Raw genomic sequence first — 18817 nt, 5'->3', positions numbered from 1 at the left:
CGGAGGCGTGGAATGCGTAACGTGACGAAGAAGACGCTGAGGTGAAACGCAGTTTTTTCCGACTTCAATGGGGCGTGGCCTGCAGAACACGTGGTGTACGGAAGCTACTTAGCTTCTGTGTTGGCGGGAACCGAATTATATATACCTGCATTGTGGTGACTGTCAGGAACTACAGCTCCCAGCACACCTTCTTATGTTCATGCTGAGACTTGTAGCAGCATTGAGCAGTTTGAGTAAGTGTGGACATGATAATGACAATATGGCCGTCATTGTAGGCTGCTTACCGAATAAGAAAGAAAACTGGAGGTTGTAGGAAATAAACATTGTGCAGGAGAATCAGAAGAAAGTGTGCAAGATGAGTAACTTGTCTGTTCCTGTAGATAGCGCCCGACAAGATGGCGGAGAGACCGGAGGACCTGAATCTGCCCAACGCCGTCATCACACGGATCATTAAAGAAGCCGTAAGTCTCACCGTCTCCCCACTCCTTGAGTTGCACCCCCCTTCCTTCCCTGCGCCGCTCCTCCCCCCCTCCCTGCACCACTCCTCCCCCTCCCTGCACCACTCCTCCCCCCTCCCTGCACCACTCCTCCCCCCCTCCCTGCGCCACTCCTCCCCCCTCCCTGCGCCACTCCTCCCCCCTCCCTACGCCACTTCCCTTCCACCCCCTCCCTGCGCCACTTCTCCCCTCCCCCTTCTTGAGCCGCATCTCTCCCCTCCTTGCGCCATGTCTACCCCCCTTGAGCCGCATCTCTCCCTCCCTGCGCCGCTCCCCTCCTTCCCTACGCCGCTTCTCCCCTCCCCCTTCTTGAGCTGCATCTCTCCCCTCCTTGCGCAATGTCTACCCCCCTTGAGCCACATCTCTCCCTTCCTTCTCTACGCCGCGTCTCCCCTCCCCCCTTCTTGAGCCGCATCTCCCCCTCCCTGCGTCGCTCCCCTCCTTCCCTACACTGCTTCTCCCCTCCCCCTTCTTGAGCCGCATCTCTCCCCTCCTTGCGCCATGTCTACCCCCCCCTTGATCCGCTTCTCCCCTCCCCCTTCTTGAGCCGCATCTCTCCCCTCCTTGCGCAATGTCTACCCCCCCCCCTTGATCCGCTTCTCCCCTCCCCCTTCTTGAGCCGCATCTCTCCCCACCTTGGCTGCATTGCCCCTCCCCTCCTTGTGCCATGTCTACCTCCCCTTGACCCGCATCTCTCCCTCCCTGCACCGCGTCTCCCCCCCCTTGACTCTTTTGAGTGACATCTCCTCTCCCTTGCAGCGCGTCTCCCCTCATCCCTATTCTTCTATTTTTTTTTTTTTTTCTTTTTCTTCTCAGCTCCCAGAAGGGGTTAACTTGTCGAAGGAAGCGCGCAGTGCGATCGCCCGGGCCGCCAGTGTCTTCGTGCTGTACGCCACGTCCTGGTGAGTGCGCCCTGTGTGATAACCGTCATAATTCATTAATGCCTTTAGCACAATGAATGCCGATATTGACTTCTAGGATCGCTAGTTCCTATAGGTGGCGCTACAGTTCTAGTCCTCTTCCTCTCTGAAGGGACATCTAGCACCATGTACGTCCCTGAATCTGTCAGCAGGAGCCTCCGATGGAACTGCAGCAGTTGGGATTAGAGATTGTTTAACCTCTGACATGCTGCAGTCTGTAGCATCTACATAGATGCTCACTCCATGCTGTGCAAGTAGAAGTGCTACACAGCGGACATCTGAAAGTCACCGCAGATTGTGGCAGGTTAAATCTCAAACATGACAGCGGCATTTAACGGATAACAAACCGGGCAGTCATTGATTGACCGCTATTGGCCCCTTGGGCTAGGCGATCACGAGGTGCCAATGGGTTGCCATGGCAGCCGGAAGCCAACATAAAGCCCCCATGTCTGCCATGTTAGCACATGAAGCTGAGACACATCAGATGTCAGCTATACAGCAAAAGCAACTGCAGGTTCACGTCCCATAAATAAATAATTGCAAAAATATTAAAACCTGTAAAAAACTAAATGTTTTCAGTCTCGCTCCCACATTACATAAACTCTACTATTTTCCTGCTTTTTAAACGTTTAAGCAAAATGGATGAAAGTTTGTGAAGTCTGATACCCATGAAAGAAAAATCATGAAATTGCACAACTGCAATGCAAGTACATTAAAATAAACGCAGCGTTACATCTGTGCCAAAAACCCAATAGTCAGAACAGACCACTAATGCTTATCTTGGTGTGGACACATGAAGAGAAAACCCCACAGCATTTTCGCCAGTAAGAACATAAACTAAATCTTCCCTTTTTCTCCAAACATAAATAGTAAAATGTATAAAAGTGGATTTGGTATCAGCACGTGCTCAATTTTCTAAAGGGTTTTTTTTTTTTCAGTGCCAATACCTTTGCAATGAAGGGGAAGAGAAAGACCCTGAACGTCACTGACGTGATGTCCGCCATGGAGGAGATGGAGTTTCAGCGTTTTCTTGTACCATTAAAAGAGGCACTGGAAGGTGAGAATCGCTGATCCCATCGACCTCCTTTACTCACCAACCCCTCACTGTTTCTTGTGGCTGATGTTTTCATACAGCCGATGTCGCCAATCTGTCTACTGAGCTGCAGTTATAATTTGTGACCGCTGCCACTAATCACTGGTTCTCGGGGTCTCTACAAGTAAGTGCTACAACTTTACATGTGACCGCTGCAGCCAATCATATGTTAAGTCTTTGTTGGAGTCAATAAACCAAGACTATCCAGACTAGGAAAGCTCCTTCACAGCAGCAGCAAGGAATTGCTGAGATGAGTTTTACTATCCATGGCCATGTCAGACCAGTAATTAGCGCCGTGCGATGCTCGTTTCCACAGACCGACAAGCTGTGATGGGGTCAGAACGATGGCTAATACCGTGGTTCTGTCTCCATACAGCATCATGTTAGCAGCACATGTCCTGTCTACACCAGACACTGCGCCACCGATAACAATGTTTATTATGCATGTCTAAAAATCCAATCTCCTGATGAGTGGGTGCTTCATTCATTTGTTCTGAAATTGCAGGCATGTTTACACTGGCGGATATGTGAATCCTGATCAACATTGGGTCACCCAACCGTTCTCTCTCCATCCGAGAAAAACAGCCCAGTTATTATGATCAGAGTGTCATTCGAGTTTCTCGGAGGTGGGGAGAGAAAACATTTATCTACCTCTTCCATTATGTCAGTCCATGAAAAATTGAATGCATTCAGATGTCATCCGAGTGCGGTTTGACTATTATTAAAAAAACAAAAAAAAAACAAAATATATATATTATTCAAAAGTTTGGACACACCTTCTCATTTACAGATTTCTCTGTATTTTCATGGCTATGAAAATTGTACATTCACACTAAAGGCATCAAAACTATGAATTAACACATGTGGAATTATATACTTAACAAAAAACTGAAACAACTGGAAATATGTCTTATATTCTAGGTTCTTCAAAGTATTAAAAAATTTTTTTTGAGAAATATTTTTGAGAAGTATAATTCATATTGAATATTTGTCTGTGTTTTCACATGGCCTAGATTCATGTACATGTGCTGCTGTGTTATATATATATATATATATATTTCCCCCCCCCCCCCCCCCCCACACAGACCAATAGACATGAATAGCCACCCAATTCTTTGGGCAAATCATGCATACTGTAATTGTTTTTCTTTTTCTCTAGGACATATAGGCAACCCCACAGAATAACATGGGTCAAAACCACAGATAGCAGTCATCCGATGTAACTGGTTGTGTGCATGAGCCATTAAGGTACCGTCACACTCAGCAACTTTCCAACGATCACGACCAGCGATACGACCTGGCCGTGATCGTTTGTAAGTCCTTGTGTGGTCGCTGGGGAGCTGTCACACAGATAGCTCTCCAGCGACCAACGATGCCGAAGTCCCCGGTAACCAGGGTAAACATCGGGTTACAAACACATACTTACATTCCAGTGCCTGTCACGTCCCCGGCGTCCGTTTCCCTGCACTCCTCCCGCATCCTGTGTAAGCACCGGCGGTAAAGCAGAGCGGTGACGTCACCGCTGTGCTCTGCTTTACGGCCGGCCAGCGCTGACACAGGATGCAGGAGGAGTGCAGGGAAGCGGACGCCGGGGACGTGACAGGCACCGGAATGTATGTTTTGGTTTTTTTTTGTTTTTTTTTTTATTTACATTTACAATGGTAACCAGGGTAAACATCGGGTTACTAAGCGCGGCCCTGCGCTTAGTAACCCGATATTTACCCTGGTTACTAGTGAACACATCGCTGGATCAGCGTTACACACGCCGATTCAGCGATGTCAGCGGGTGATCCAGCGACGAAATAAAGTTTTGGCCTTCTAGCTCCGACCAGCGATGTCACAGCAGGATCCAGATCGCTGTCGCATGTCAAACACAACGATATCGCTATCTAGGACGCTGTAACGTCACGGATCGCTATCGTTATACTGTTGTTCAGTGTGAAGGTACCTTTACAGTCAGGAACATGATCAACTGATAGTCGGCCTCAGTCCGGGGTCCCACTAGTGTATCACATCCAATGCGAGAGCATCAGACGTGATATGCTAATGACACTCTGCTCCTGCTCTGCTGCGCACGTGATCTGAGTGCTCTGTGCTCCAATCCTCTCACATGAGAATTGCAGCACAACTGCAGAGGAGACAGAGAAATTAATTTCTTCTCTGCTGCCAGCGTCTGTGGGAATCGCATTGCACTCGGGTGATATCAGAGTGCAGTGCAATGGTTTACATGCAGCCATAGACTTTTATGGGTGCGTGCGATCCTAATGTCGCATACAATTGCAGCATGGTGCAATATTTATCTTTTTCACTGTCTTTAACCCCTTTCCGACCTTAGACGTGTCCAGGTTGCCTGGTACTTATCAACCTTGGACACCCACCTCTCAGTGTCAGGAGCATTCAGGCACCGCTCTCAACACTTTAACCCCCTAAATGCTTCGATCAAACTCGATCGTCGCATTTCGGGAGCAGATAAGGGAAGAAAGTCCCTCTGCCCTTGGATCAAAGACCCTGCAACATCATTGCGGGTCCCTGATCGTTGCTATGGTGATCTGATGTTGTTATAACGACATCCGGGTCTCCAGAGCTAGGAAAGTTGCTTGATCATGCTCAGAGCATGATGAAGCAAGTTTGTCTGTCAGTGCTAACAGCTTGCATAGCAAATATAGTCATACATTCATATAGTAAATATATTGAAAAATCATATATTGTACCCATAAATAAATATTTTTCTGAGAAAAAACAATAAAATTACACATTTGGTATCTCCGCATCCGGAACAACCCGACCTATAAAACTGTCCCACTAGTTCACCCCTTTAGTGAACACCATAAAAAAGGCAAAAAAACAATGCTTTATCATCATACTGCCGAACAAAAAGTGGAATAAAACGCGATCTAAAAGATTAATATAAACATAGTACCTCTGAAAACGTCATCTTGTCCTGCAAAAAAGCTGCCATACAGCTCCATCAGTGGAAAAATAAAATTTATAGCTCTCGGAACAAAAGGGATGAAAAAATAATTATTTTTCTATAAAAGTTTTTATCCTGTAAAAGCAACAAAACCTAAAATACACTGCTAAAAAAACAAAATAATCCACATCCTAGATAACTATTCCAGTTGTATATCTCTATTCATATATAGTGGAATGAATGTGTCGAACAATAAAATCTAAAAATGATCAACGAAAATCACAAGTAATATCCCACGGAGGTCTGGAGTTGGAATGATGCTCAAAATCAAAGTGGAAAATGAAGTTACAGGCTGATCCAACTTCAGTGGAAATGCCTCAAGACAAGGAAATGATGCTCAGTAGTGTGTGTGTCCTCCACGTGCCTGTATGACCTTCCTACAACGCCTGGGCATGCTCCGAATGAGGCGGCGGATGGTCTCCTGAGGGATCTCCTCCCAGACCTGGACTAAAGCATCCGCCAACTCCTGGCCAGTGTGTTGCACACCGTGACGTTGGTGGATGGTGCGAGACATGATTTCCCAGATGTGTTCAATCGGATTCAGGTCTGGGGAACTGGTGGGCCAGTCCATAGCTTCAATGCCTTCATCTTGCAGGAACTGCTGACACACTCCAGCCACATGAGGTCTGGCATTGTTCTGCGTTAGGAAGAACCCAGGGCCAACTGCACCAGCATATGGTCTCACAAGGGGTTTGAGGATCTCATCTCGGTACCTAATGGCAGTCAGGCTACCTCTGGCGAGCACATGGAGGGCTGTGTGACCCTCCAAAGAAATGCCACCCCACACCACTACTGACCCACTGCCACAGCGGTCATGCTGAAGGATGTTGCTGGCAGCAGATTGCTGTCCATGGCGTCTCCAGACTCTGTCACGTCTATCACATGTGCTCAGTGTGAACCTGCTTTCATCTTTGAATAGCACAGGGCGCCAGTGGCGAATTTGCCAATCTTGGTGTTCTGTGGCAAATGCCAAGCGTCCTGCACTCTGTTGGGCTGTGAGCACAACCCCCATCTGTGGATGTCGGCATTCAGACCATCCTCATGGAGTTGGTTTCACTACTCTGACAGACACAGCAAACCTTCTTGCCACAGCACGCATTGATGTGCCATCCTGGATGAGCTGCACTACCTGAGCCACTTGTGTGGGTTGTAGAGTCCATCTCATGCTACCACGAGTGTGAAAGCACAACCAACATTCAAAAGTGACCAAAACATCAGCCAGAAAGCATTGGTACGGAAATGTGGTCTGTGGTCCCCACCTGCAGAACCACTCCTTTATTGAGGGTGTCTTAATAATTGCCATAGGAAAGAAATATATCTTGGTACCGTGTTAGCCAGTAGATAGAAAAATATTTCGAATTGAGAGTCCTCAGTGGTTGATACCTTTTAATGGCTAACTGAAAAGAAGGTAACAAATTGCAAGCTTTCGAGACTACACAGGTCTCTTCATCAGGCAAAGACTAAAACAAATTCTGAAGAATCACATATTTATGCACAACATGGCACAGAAAAAAAAACCTGCTACATTACAAAGCTAAAGAAGAAAATAACCGGGTACCTCTAGTAGTTACCTACAATCCAAATCTGGAGGTGCTAAGGGGAGCTGCATGGAAATTACAACCTTTACTGCAAAAAGATGCCCGCTTACAATGCATTTTTCCAGACCCCCCACTACTGTGTTTTAGGCAGCCCCCAAATCTAAGAAGCATCATTGTCAAGAGCTCCCTGTCCTCTCCAACAGCTGCAGGTACCTTTCCTTGCAACCAGAAAAAATGTAAAACCTGTCCATTTATAATGACCACGGACAAGATAAAGATCCCCAATTCACATCAGGACTACAAGATCCCAGGTACTTGCAGCTGCGTCACTTCTAATGTGGTGTACCTAATTATTTGTACTAAATGTCAAACTGGGGGTCTGTATGTAGGGGAGACAGGGCAGAAACTGAGAACAAGGATGAACTCTCATCGCCACACAATAAGAGAAAAAAGAATGGATCTACCTGTGGCAATACATTTTTGTCTCCCAAATCATAACATTATGGACATAAAATTACTTGTGTTAAAAGGTAGCTTCAAATCTCAGAGAGACAGAAGAGTCTAGGAATATAAACTGATGATGACCTTTGACAGTCTCACTACAGGAATGAATGTGTCGCATTGATTTATGTCTTTTTACATCAACTAAGGAACTTGCCCCCATCACAACAGAACCAGACCCCAATAAAACAATCCTTATCTAAGAACTGGCCCAATATTTATGGACATAACTGTTTATCACTCATGGTAATTCTGCTTCATGTCACCTGTCTTATCCATTTTTTTTTTCTGTGCTATGTTGTGCATAAATATGTGATTCTTCAGAATTTCTATTAGTCTATGCCTGATGAAGGGACCTGAGTAGTCTCGAAAGCTTGCAATTTGTTATCATCTTTTCAGTTAGCCATTAAAAGGTATCAACCACTGAGGACTCTCAAGTCTAAATATTTTGATAATTGCCAATAATTTCCATCTGTTGTTTATTCGATTTTCACAACAGCATGTGAAATTGATTGTCAATCAGTGTTGCTTCCTAAGTAGACAGTTTGATTTCACAGAAGTTTGATTTACTTGGAGTTCTGTTGTTTGTGTTCCCTTTATTTTTTTGAGCAGTGTATTTACCATATTTTTCGAATTATAAGATGTACTTCCCCCCCAAATTTGGGGCGAAAATGCGGGTGCGTCTTATAGTGCGGATATACCTTATCGGTACCGTTGCTGCAGGCTGTGATGAGGGGGTGTCCAGTGCTTTTGGGGGCTTTGCCGACCTTTTGTGAAAGGCTAGAGCCCCCCGCAGTTCCATGGTTTCCTGTGCGGTGGACTTCGGGAAAATGGCCAACGGGGGGTGGTGCAGATGGAGATCTCGGCACCAAGATCTTGGGAGATGGTGCAATCAATTCTTATACCTTTTGTGAACATTTTTTTTTGGGGGGAGGGGGAATGTGACAAGGTGCTCACCACACATCTAGATAAGTTCCCTGAGGGGTCTAGTTTCCAAAATGGGGTCACCTTTTGGGGGGTTTCCAATGTTTAGGCACACCAGGGACTCTCCAAACACAACATGGTGTTTGCTAATTATTCCAACTAATTTTTGCATTCAAAATGTCAAATGGCGCTCCTTCCCTTCTGAGCTTTGAAGTGCGATCCAACGCAGAAGGGGTATCGGCATTCTCAGGATAAATCGCACTACAAATTTTAGGGTATTTTTTTTTTTTTTTTACTGTTACACTTGTGAAAATAACACAATTTGGGTCTAAAGTAAAATTTTTGTGAAAAAAAAGATAAATTTTTTTTTTCCCACATTCTTAAAATTCTTGTGAAGCACCTGAAGGGTTAAAAAGGGCATAAGAATTAAAAGTTGCCAAATTTTTGCAAATCTGCCTTTTTTAATTTTTTCTCGGCTGTATTCAGCATGCTATGATTTCACTCCGAAATCTGGGTGTGAGAAAAATCTGCCATTCGGACCATGAGAGCAGCATCCGCTATTTACAGATACATCACAACTCTGTAATTGGTGCTGTAAAAGATTAATGACTGTTGAGTTAAAAAAACAAAACAAAAAAAAAACATTGTATACGGATGACAAGTGAGAAAAAAAATCGTTCCACTTTTCTGGATGAAAATGGGACCATTTTTTCCTCCCCCCCTTTTATATGCTAGTGTGAGCAAACCCTTCTGGAGATCCTGTGCACCATTCAATCTGTTCTTCTCCCGGAATAGTGAAACTTTTTAAGGCCACGTTCACACGTTGAGTATTTGGTCACTATTTTACCTCCGTACTTGTAAGCCAAAACCAGGGCAACCACTCACCCACTCCTGGTTTTGGCTTACAAATACTGATGTAAAATACTGAACGTGGCATAATGGGTTTGTTTAAGATGTGTGATTAATATTAGATTGGTGGTCCAGCACCCCATTGATCATTTGTCTGCAGCTCCATAAATCGTCTGTCCACCGTTCTGAGCTCCTATTGAAGTGAATAGGAACTGCAGTACCTGAGTGACCACTAGACGGTCACAGAGCTGATATGTGCGGAGGCAGAGATTACAAAAAGGATCAAGCTCCCCTTGTACTGTCCACATAAATGTGACTGATCCGCACCCCCAGGCAATGCCCATAGATAAGAATAGCGCTGTTTCAGCGTGCCTTCTCTGCCCTTCGATACTATACTGTTGCCGTTTCTTTCAGATAGGGTATTTACTGCCCTTTTTTTTCCCCCCCTCAGCTTACAGACGGGAGCAGAAAGGAAAGAAAGAAGCCACCGAGATGAAAAAGAAAGACAATAAAGACAAGAAACCGGATGGTGATGAGCAAGACAAGAGTCGAGAAGAGGAGGACGAGGAGGAGAAAATGGAGGAGGATGAGGTGGTAGAGGATGAGGAGGTGGAGAACTAAGATGAGGCTTCTCCTGTTTGTAGAGGACATTTGGGGCACTGGCTCTCAGCCTGCAGAAGCCCCCTCGCCCGTCAGACCCATCCTCGCTGGTCGCTCTGGTCGAACCACAAGTGAAAAGAGACTGAGTGGTGAGAGTGGCCAAGGACCGGATGGGACGTGAGCTTGTAATAAACCTGGAGTTGATGATGTTTTCTATATCGTCTCCTCTGATCCCATTTATTACATCTGCTTCTATGGCTCTTCCTGCTGGGAGTTCTACAAGACGTGAAGGTGTTGCTATTTGCAGACCTGCAATTAATACCGAAGTGTTGACTCTCGTGTAACTGCTTTTTCTCTAATCCCCTCCACGACAGCACACAGGAGGTTGCCTCCCCATCCTAATTAGGGACAGGAACAAGAGGTTTAAATGGCCTTCCCCCTAATCCCCAGTGTTTTCCTGTCCCTAATGGGATGAAGAGGTTTATCTTATGTACCCCGTGGATGGGCCGGGACATCCCAGGGATTTGCCTTTTTAGCCGGGCAGCCTGGGTCGATCGTCCCCGACCTTCCTCCATGATGCTGCTCCTGCCGTGGCGGGACAGTACCATCCTCCATTGCATTCAGCGATGCAGGATGGTTAGCCTTCTTGGTTCGCTCTCCCCCTCGCGCCTAAATGCCGGCAAGCACTCCAGGCATCCCGGGTCATGCGTAGGAAGTGACGTACACCGCTGAGAAAGAAAATGCAACGTCACTTCCGCTCTGCGTTCCACTGTGGAACGCACCACCATCTTGGTGGGAAATCTAAAAAAAAAAAAAGGAATGGCGCCATGAAGTTCCTATTACTGAGTGTGAGAGACCTCATTTGATTAGATGAGGTGGAAGACACTGGATCTCGGTTCCTGTATAAGAAACCTGATGGAAAACTCCATAAGGTAGGACTAAGGTCTGAATGATGGATGTGTCTTCCCTGAGAGCTGCATCTGCAGAGCCCAGCGCAAACCCCGGCCCAGTGAGTATACCTGGTTTAGGGGTACCCATCTTTGGTTCAGAACCCATTATGGGAACCCTCCTCTCATTTACGGAGACAATGATCCTGTACCAAAGGCTATGGAAAAGTCTGCAAGCCGCAAGTATGCCATCTGCAGTAAAAAAAACTCCCCTCCAATTACAAAAAAAGCCTTGTGCCAGCTATGCACAGAGAAAATTGTCCTGGAGGAACAACCATCCCTGATGGATGAAGTAAGAGGGATGGTACTACAGGAGATGGTTATCCCTGGCTTCCTTCCCCCAGTCAGTCACAGGGGGTCCAATAGTCTCAAAAAAGAGAAAATATGCCCCTGAAGACATCTCAGACTCAGAACCCGAGTCATCAATCTCGGGAATTGGAGGGAGGAAGGTGAACTGACTCTCAGCCATACAGAGGATGATAAAAAACTTCTTTTCCTCAGAGGATATGGAGGAGCTACTCAGAAACACAATGGGGGTTGAGGAGTAGGAGAAACCATCCCGTTCAGTCCAGGACGATTTATTTGGCGGTCTGAAATCAAGAAAGATGGTCTTCCCTATCCATGATAATGTCCAGAATCTAATCCTGGATGAATGGGAATTTCCAGAAAGGAAGCTGAATATCCCTAATGAGATGAGAGATCAGTTTCCCCTGGATGAAGACACCTCGAAGTGTTGGACTGAAGTCCCTAAGGCCAGTCTCGCACGTCCAGATAATTCCGGTACCGGAAAAATTGGTACCGGAATTGTCCGTGTGTTTGTGGCACACCAGTGTGGCACACGTGTGCCGACTGGGTACCACACTGAGCGTGCAGGAGACAGCGCTAGAGATAAGCACTGTCCCCTGCATCTGGTGCTGAAGCCGCTATTCATATCTTCACTCCAGCAGCGTTCGCTGGAGAGAAGATATGAAAAATCCTTTTTTTTTCCCGTGTTTAAAATAAAGATCCCTGTCCCAAACCCCCTCCCACCCCCTGTGCGCCCCCCGCTGTTAATAAAATACTCACCCAGCTCCCTCGCAGCGTCCTCTCCGTGCCGCACCTCCTGTATGAGCGGTCACGTGGTGCTGCCCATTAGTCATGAATATGCGGCTCCACCCCTATGGGAGGTGGAGCCGCATATTCATGGCTGTAATCGGCGGCCCCACGTGACCGCTTATACAGGAGAAGCTGTGGCGAGGACAGAACGCTGCGAGGGAGCCGGGTGAGTATTTTATTAACAGCGGGTGGGCGCACAGGGGGTGGGAGGGGGTTGGGGAGAGGCATCCTTATTTTAAACACCAAAAAAAAAAAGATTTTTCATATCTTCTCTCCAGCGAACGCTGCTGGAGAGAAGATATGAATGGCTGCTTCAGCACCACGTTGGGGGGACAGCGCTTACTTTAGCGCTGTCTCCTGCACGGCACACGGACTGCACACGGACAGCGTCCGTGTGCGGTACGTGTTTTACACGGACCCATTGACTTTAATGGGTTCGTGTAATCCGTACGCTCCCACGAACACTGACATGTCTCCGTGTTTTGCATACGGACACACGGTCCGTGAAAACACGCTGACATGTGCAGAGACACATTGATTTCAATGTGTCTACGTGAGTCAGTGTCTCTGGTACGTGAGGAAACTGTCACCTCACGTACCGGAGCCACTGACATGTGAAACCGGCCTTAGGACGTATTAAGAGAAGCATAGAGTCTAGATCTTGAGAAGTAATTATCCCCCTCTACTCCTCCTTGGTCAAGCCTCATCTGGAATACTGTGTCCAGTTCTGGGCACCACATTTTAAAAAAGACTGAAAAACTGGAGCAAGTTCAAAGAAGAGCGACCAGGATAGTGAGCAGACTGCAAAGTATGTCTTATAAGGAACGGATAAAGGATCTGGGAATGCTTAGCTTGCAAAAACCGGTTTTTACGTACCGGTAATAGGATTTTACAGAGTCCACGACAGCACCCACAACGAGAGAGGGGATCCGCCCACCTTCCGGACAGGAACCTACAGGTTAAAAAGGGGCGGTCCCCCTCGCCCTCCAGTTTGTGTTCCAGAGTACAAGGGATACCGCCAATGAATCAGTACATGACAATATTATCTTAAACATTACTAAATACCACCACCTCTAAAGAGTGATCTTTAAGGCACACCTTCCCACAGAGTGCAGGAATAAGTAACTAAATACGGGGGGGGAATGTATGGGTGCTGTCGTGGACTCTGTAAAATCCTATTACCGGTACGTAAAAACCGGTTTTCCTATCGCCACGACAGCACCCACAACAAGAGACTTTCAAAGACTATTTAACTGGGAGGGACTACAGCACTAAGTACTGAACGACCAAATTGTAAGCTGGAATTAGCAGATAGATCAAGGCGATAGTGCTTATAAAAGGTGGAAGGTGATGACCAAGTTGCCGCCTTACATATCATTTCAATGGGGACATCTGCCTTCTCCGCCCAGGATGATGCCATGGCCCGAGTGGAGTGCGCCCTGATGCCTTCTGGTGGTGTTACTCCCCTGGCAGAATAGGCAAGACATATTGCTTCTCTAATCCATCTAGCGATAGAGTTCTTCGTGACCCCAGAACCTTTTTTCTGATTCTGGAAAGAAACAAACAGAGCCCTACTCTGTCTCCAGCTTTGTGTCCTATCCAGGTATTCTAATATCGCCCTCTTTACATCTAGAGTATGATATTTTTTCTCCTCTTCTGAACCTGGATTTTCATAGAAAGATGGTAAATAAGTCTCCTGACTTCTATGAAATTTAGTTGCTACTTTTGGTAAATATGCAGGATCGGGTTTTAGGACAATCTTATCCTGGAGAATTATTAGATAGGGAGGATCTACTGATAACGCGTGTATATCACTGACCCTCCTGGCAGATGTTAAGGCTAAGAGTAGAGCTGTTTTTAAGGTTAAATTTTTTATAGAAATAGAGTCTAATGGCTCGAACGGAGGTTCAGTCAATGCCTCAAGAACCAAATTTAAATCCCAAGGGGGTATTCTTACAATATGGATTGGGTTCGAACGCTGACATGCCTTAATAAATCTAGCAACCCATCTATTACCAGCTATATCACTGTTATATAGAGCTCCCAAGGCTGAAACATGAACTCTTAGAGTGTTGACTGCTAAACCCAATTCCCAGCCTTTCTGAAGGAATTCTAGAATAGCTGAAATCGGAGCCTTATCTCCTAATGGTTGCTGATGAAACATAAGGAATTTTTTCAAAATTTTTGTATAGATCTTTGTAGTAATCTCCTTTCTGCTTTTCAATAAGGTATTAATTAAAGCATTGGAGAACCCCCTCTCCTTCAGAAGCTCCCTCTCAAGTTCCAAGCCGTTAAGTGAAAAGTCTCCAAATTTGGATGACGAAAAGGAGCTCCGGAACCACTGGCAACACCCAGGGATCCGTCACTGACATTGTTCTGAGGAGAGAGAACCAAGGCCTCCTGGGCCAGAAGGGGGCGATTAGGATCACTCTGGCTCCTTTTTCCCGGATCTTCCTGAGAACTATCGGAATCAGACACATAGGAGGAAAGGCATAAGCCAGCTGGAAGTCCCAACGGACACGAAGGGAATCCACTATGAATGGTTGGTCTGCCATGTGTAAGGATGCGAACCTCCTGACCTTCCTGTTCTTTCTCGTAGCAAATAGGTCTATTATCGGTACACCCCACAGATTGACTATTTGATCGAATACCTGTTGGTCTAGGGACCACTCTCCCTGACGAAGGGAATGGCGACTGAGATGGTCCGCCTCTATATTGAGTTCTCCTTTTATGTGAACTGCCGACAGGGATTGTAAGTGATTCTCGGCCAGAGACAATATCTGTGCTGTAGTGGTCATTAGGGATCGAGATCTTGTCCCCCCCTGATGATTGATATAGGCTACCACAGTCATATTGTCTGTTTGTATCTGTACATGTGCATTCCTCAGGGATGGTAGTAAGCAAAGAAGAGCCTGTTTGACTGCCACAAGCTCTCTTAGATTTGAGGAATACTGGGATTCTTGAATCGACCATTGCCCTTGGGTCAGAATGTCCTCCATATGGGCTCCCCAACCGAACGGACTGGCATCTGTTGTAATTACATTGTTCGGAGTGATGGTCCAGAGAACCCCTTTTGACAGATGTGCCAGATCGAGCCACCATTTTAGATCGTGAAGAGTGGCGGGTGATAGATCGAATTTTCTGTCAGAGCACCATTAAGATCTTTCTCCGCTTGAAGAACCTCGTATTGAAGCATTCGAGTGTGAACCTGAGCCCATCTCACTGCCGATATACACGCGGTTAAAGATCCTAGTAGAGACATTGCGTCTCTTAGACTTAAGTTTGGAGTTTTCCTTACAGCCCTGATTCTTTGAATAATCTTCTGCTTCTTCTCTTCTGGTAGGAAGGATGACTGGTCTTCTGAGTCTAGCAGGACTCCTAGAAAGGTCTGACGTCTTGTGGGTTCTAGTTTTGATTTTTTCCAGTTGACTATCCAACCGAGTTCCTGTAGGGATGATATTATGGCATTTACCCTATATGTACACTGAGCCATTGAATTTCCAATTATCAAAAAATCATCTAGATAGGGCACTACAAGGGTTTCCTTTTCCCTAATATGGGCCATTACTTCTGAGATAACTTTAGTAAAAATTCTAGGTGCCATGGACAGGCCAAAGGGCATTGCCAAATATTGGAAATGTTTAATCTGATGGTTTACCCATACTGCCATCCTGAGGAATTGCTGGTGATTTCTGTGAACTGGAAGATGGTAGTACGCATCTTTTAGATCCAAGACCGACATGTAGCACCTAGGAAACAAAAGCTTAGTTGTTGACTTAATGGATTCCATCTTAAAAGCGTGGTACTGAAGATATCTATTCAATTTTCGTAAATTTATGATAGTCCTAAAGGACCCATCAGGTTTAGAGATTAAGAATAGCGGAGAATAAAAGCCCGTCTTCTCCTGATGTTTTGGTACTTCTTCAATAACTCGCTTTGTAAGCAATTGTTGAATCTCTAATTCTAAGGCCTGTTGTTGGGCCGGAGTGTCCAGTGATGTTATCACAAAATGATTTGGTGGAGTTCTCAAAAATTCTAATTTTAATCCTGACTCAACCACCCCCATTATCTAGGCACTAGAAGTAATCTTTTCCCATCTTTCTGAGAAGAACTTTAGTCTTCCCCCTACTGGTAGATCAGTTTTATCTGTAATTACGTCTACGTCTTGAGAAAGATGGAGGGTTCTTATAGTATCCACCTTTCTTCTTTTGATCCGATGTTTCCCAGTCGCGATTATTTCCCTGCTGGTCTGACTGGAATCTTCTGAAGGGCATGCGTCTCCGGAAGGCATTCCTAAAAGTGGGATTAAATGTTTTAGGGAATCCCTTCTTTCTGTCTTCTGCCTTTGCCAGGATGTCATCCAGCACCGGGCTGAATAGGTACTCACCCCTACATGGAATGGAGCACAATTTAGCTTTTGCCTGAGCATCCCCCTTCCAGGTCTTCAGCCAAAGTGCCCGTCGGGCTGCGTTTGAGAGACCCGCCGATCTTGCAGCCAATTTCAGGGAATCAATCGATGCATCCGCTAGATAAGCCGCTCCTTCCCTGACCTGAGACAGGGAGTTTAACAATTTATCCCTGGGTACTTTTGCTTTAAGCTGCTCCTCCAGCTGAGTCACCCAGACCATAACTGATCTTGCCGTACAGGTGCCTGCGATTGCGGGCTTAAAGGCTCCAGATGATGCTTCCCACACCTTCTTAAGGAGCATGTCAGCCTTCCTGTCTGAAGGATCTTTAAGGAGTCCTACATCCTCCAATGGTAGCGAGCCTGTTTTCGAGGTAGAGGCTACTGCCGCATCTATTTTTGGGATCTTCATCCACTGGGATAAGGTGTCATCCTCAAAGGGGTACCTTCTTTTTGCGGCCGAAGGTAAGAACCCTTTATCCAGCTTGTCCCACTCCCGTTTGACCAGATCTTTAATGGTCTCTACTACCGGGAAAGCTTTGCGACTTCTCTGGCTCAGCCCTGCGAACATGATTTCCTGGGTTGTCTTAGGCTCTTTACTCTCAGCTACACCCATCGTCGCACGGACTGCCTTAATTAAAGCCTCCATATTATCTGTGGCAAAGCAAGGCCTTCCTTCCTCATCTGAGGAGGATGGTGATGAACTCTCCGAGCACTCGCCCTCCTGCAACGAAGGGCTGGAATCGGATACCAATTCCATACTAATCTTCTCCTGCCGTTTAGATTTAAGAGAAGATTTTATCTCTTCCCTGATAACTTCCCTCAAATCCGATACACGAAGGGGGGCCTCTTCCTCTAACGTGCGGCATATACACGTCTGACATAATTTCTTTACATAGGTGTCAGGTAGTGGTTCCATGCATAATGCACACTGCTTATGTTTGGATTTTGAGACCTTCTTCCCCTATAATAAAACATAGTATAGAAGACAATTGTATCAGCCAGTGGCTCAGATATAACACTCACCACTGCTGATGAAATTAGAGTACCGGTTTCCGAGGAGGTGAGGTGCGATGTGGCGTGCCAGGATCCTGCTGCCCGCGTGTCACATCTCCACTCTGAGATCTGCTGCTGCTCCTTTGCTGCTCTCCTTTTCGGTGTTCGGCGTCTCCTGTGGAAGACATATCGCCGCACACCACTCACCAAGCGCTGCCTTCTTTTCAAAGGTCCCGCACTCCTCCTCCCGGCCTCCTCCGGAAGTCGTTGGTTCACTTCCGGGTCATAAGCGCCGACCTGCTCCCGCAGTGTCGCGCGCGTGTGGACGACCCAGGGCGGCGTGCCTTCCTCTGGGAACGCCACTTCAGCGTTCAGCCGCTCCTTGCCAGACGAGGGGGGAAGCTGGACACAGAACTTCCCCCGACGCTGCTTCCGGGCCCCCGACTCTGCCGTTCCCACCTGGACACCGCACAGAGGCTTGGCGGACCCGGGTAGGTGAAAAACGACCTGTAGGCTCCCGCCGTCCGGACAGGAACCCAAACTGAAGGGCGAGGGGGACCGCCCCTTTTTAACCTGTAGGTTCCTGTCCGGAAGGTGGGCGGATCCCCTCTCTCGTTGTGGGTGCTGTCGTGGCGATAGGAAAAAGAAGGCTAAGAGGAGATTTAATAGCCGTCTACAAATATCTGAAGGGATGTCACAGTGTAGAGGGATCATCCTCATTTTCACATATAAACACGAGAAGCAATGGAATGACACTGAAAAGGAGAAGATAAAGATTAGATATTAGAACAAACTTTTTGACAAGGGTGATCTATGAGTGGAACAGGCTGCCACGAGAGGTGGTGAGTTCTCCTTCAATGGAAGTCTTCAGAAAGAGGCTGGACAGACATCTAACATTTGAGGATGATCCTAAAACGCGTAAGAATTGAAACCACTGTGTGGGCCAGCCATGATCAGGGTCGTAGCAGTAGAATATCCACAATATTAATGTGCAGTTGGATAAATGGTGTCTTGCCAAAGGGAGTGACGGACCGCGCACTTTATTCAAATTATAAACCTCAATGTGTTTTGTTTTTTTAATTCACTGTCAGGAAGCGGAGATCTTGAAAAGTAACTGAACTTGCCATCAGGTCGTGTTCCCTGTGTTTCTCTATATTCCACCGTGTGCGGCTGCTCGTGTATAATGTGATCACGCACTCGCCATGATCCCCTGTGACAGCTCTGACGGGGGCCGCACCCACACACAGCTCGCATCATTCACAGCCAGTCATCTGAACCAAACCTGGCCTGATTAGTGTCAGAATCTCAGACCTGTCAGCAAATTCCTCCAATTCTCCTGTATGTCTGAGGCTGGCAAACGTTTAAAGGGAACCTGTCACCCCGTTTTTTGAGATTGAGATATAAATACTGTTAAATAGGGCCTGTGCTGTGCGTTACTATGGTGTATGTAGTGTACCCTGATTCCCCATGTATGCCGAGAA

At 46.5% G+C, this 18817-nt stretch overlaps 1 protein-coding gene across 1 annotated transcript; it reads left to right on the top strand.

Annotated features, from left to right (window-relative positions):
- The first annotated feature begins 69 nt into the window (after nucleotides 1-69).
- POLE3 (DNA polymerase epsilon 3, accessory subunit) lies at nucleotides 70-10109 on the top strand. Its single transcript, XM_069747742.1, has 5 exons — nucleotides 70-233; nucleotides 381-461; nucleotides 1314-1399; nucleotides 2356-2474; nucleotides 9745-10109. The coding sequence occupies exons 2-5, from the start codon at nucleotides 396-398 to the stop codon at nucleotides 9912-9914; spliced, it is 441 nt and encodes a 146-aa protein (XP_069603843.1). The 5' UTR covers nucleotides 70-233; nucleotides 381-395; the 3' UTR covers nucleotides 9915-10109.
- Nucleotides 10110-18817: the final 8708 nt, after the last annotated feature.

The sequence above is a fragment of the Ranitomeya imitator genome, chromosome 2, assembly GCF_032444005.1.
Source record: "Ranitomeya imitator isolate aRanImi1 chromosome 2, aRanImi1.pri, whole genome shotgun sequence".
Classification (NCBI taxonomy): Eukaryota; Metazoa; Chordata; class Amphibia; order Anura; family Dendrobatidae; genus Ranitomeya; species Ranitomeya imitator.
Note: the sequence above shows the minus strand (reverse complement) of the source record. Positions and strands in the feature narration are given on the sequence as shown.

Coding starts and splice junctions, on each gene's coding strand:
- POLE3 (XM_069747742.1), top strand. CDS start 396: ATGGCGGAGAGACCGGAGGACCTGAATCTGCCCAACGCCGTCATCACA. Junction 462..1,313: donor CACGGATCATTAAAGAAGCC/GTAAGTCTCACC, acceptor TTTTCTTCTCAG/CTCCCAGAAGGGGTTAACTT. Junction 1,400..2,355: donor GTGCTGTACGCCACGTCCTG/GTGAGTGCGCCC, acceptor TTTTTTTTTCAG/TGCCAATACCTTTGCAATGA.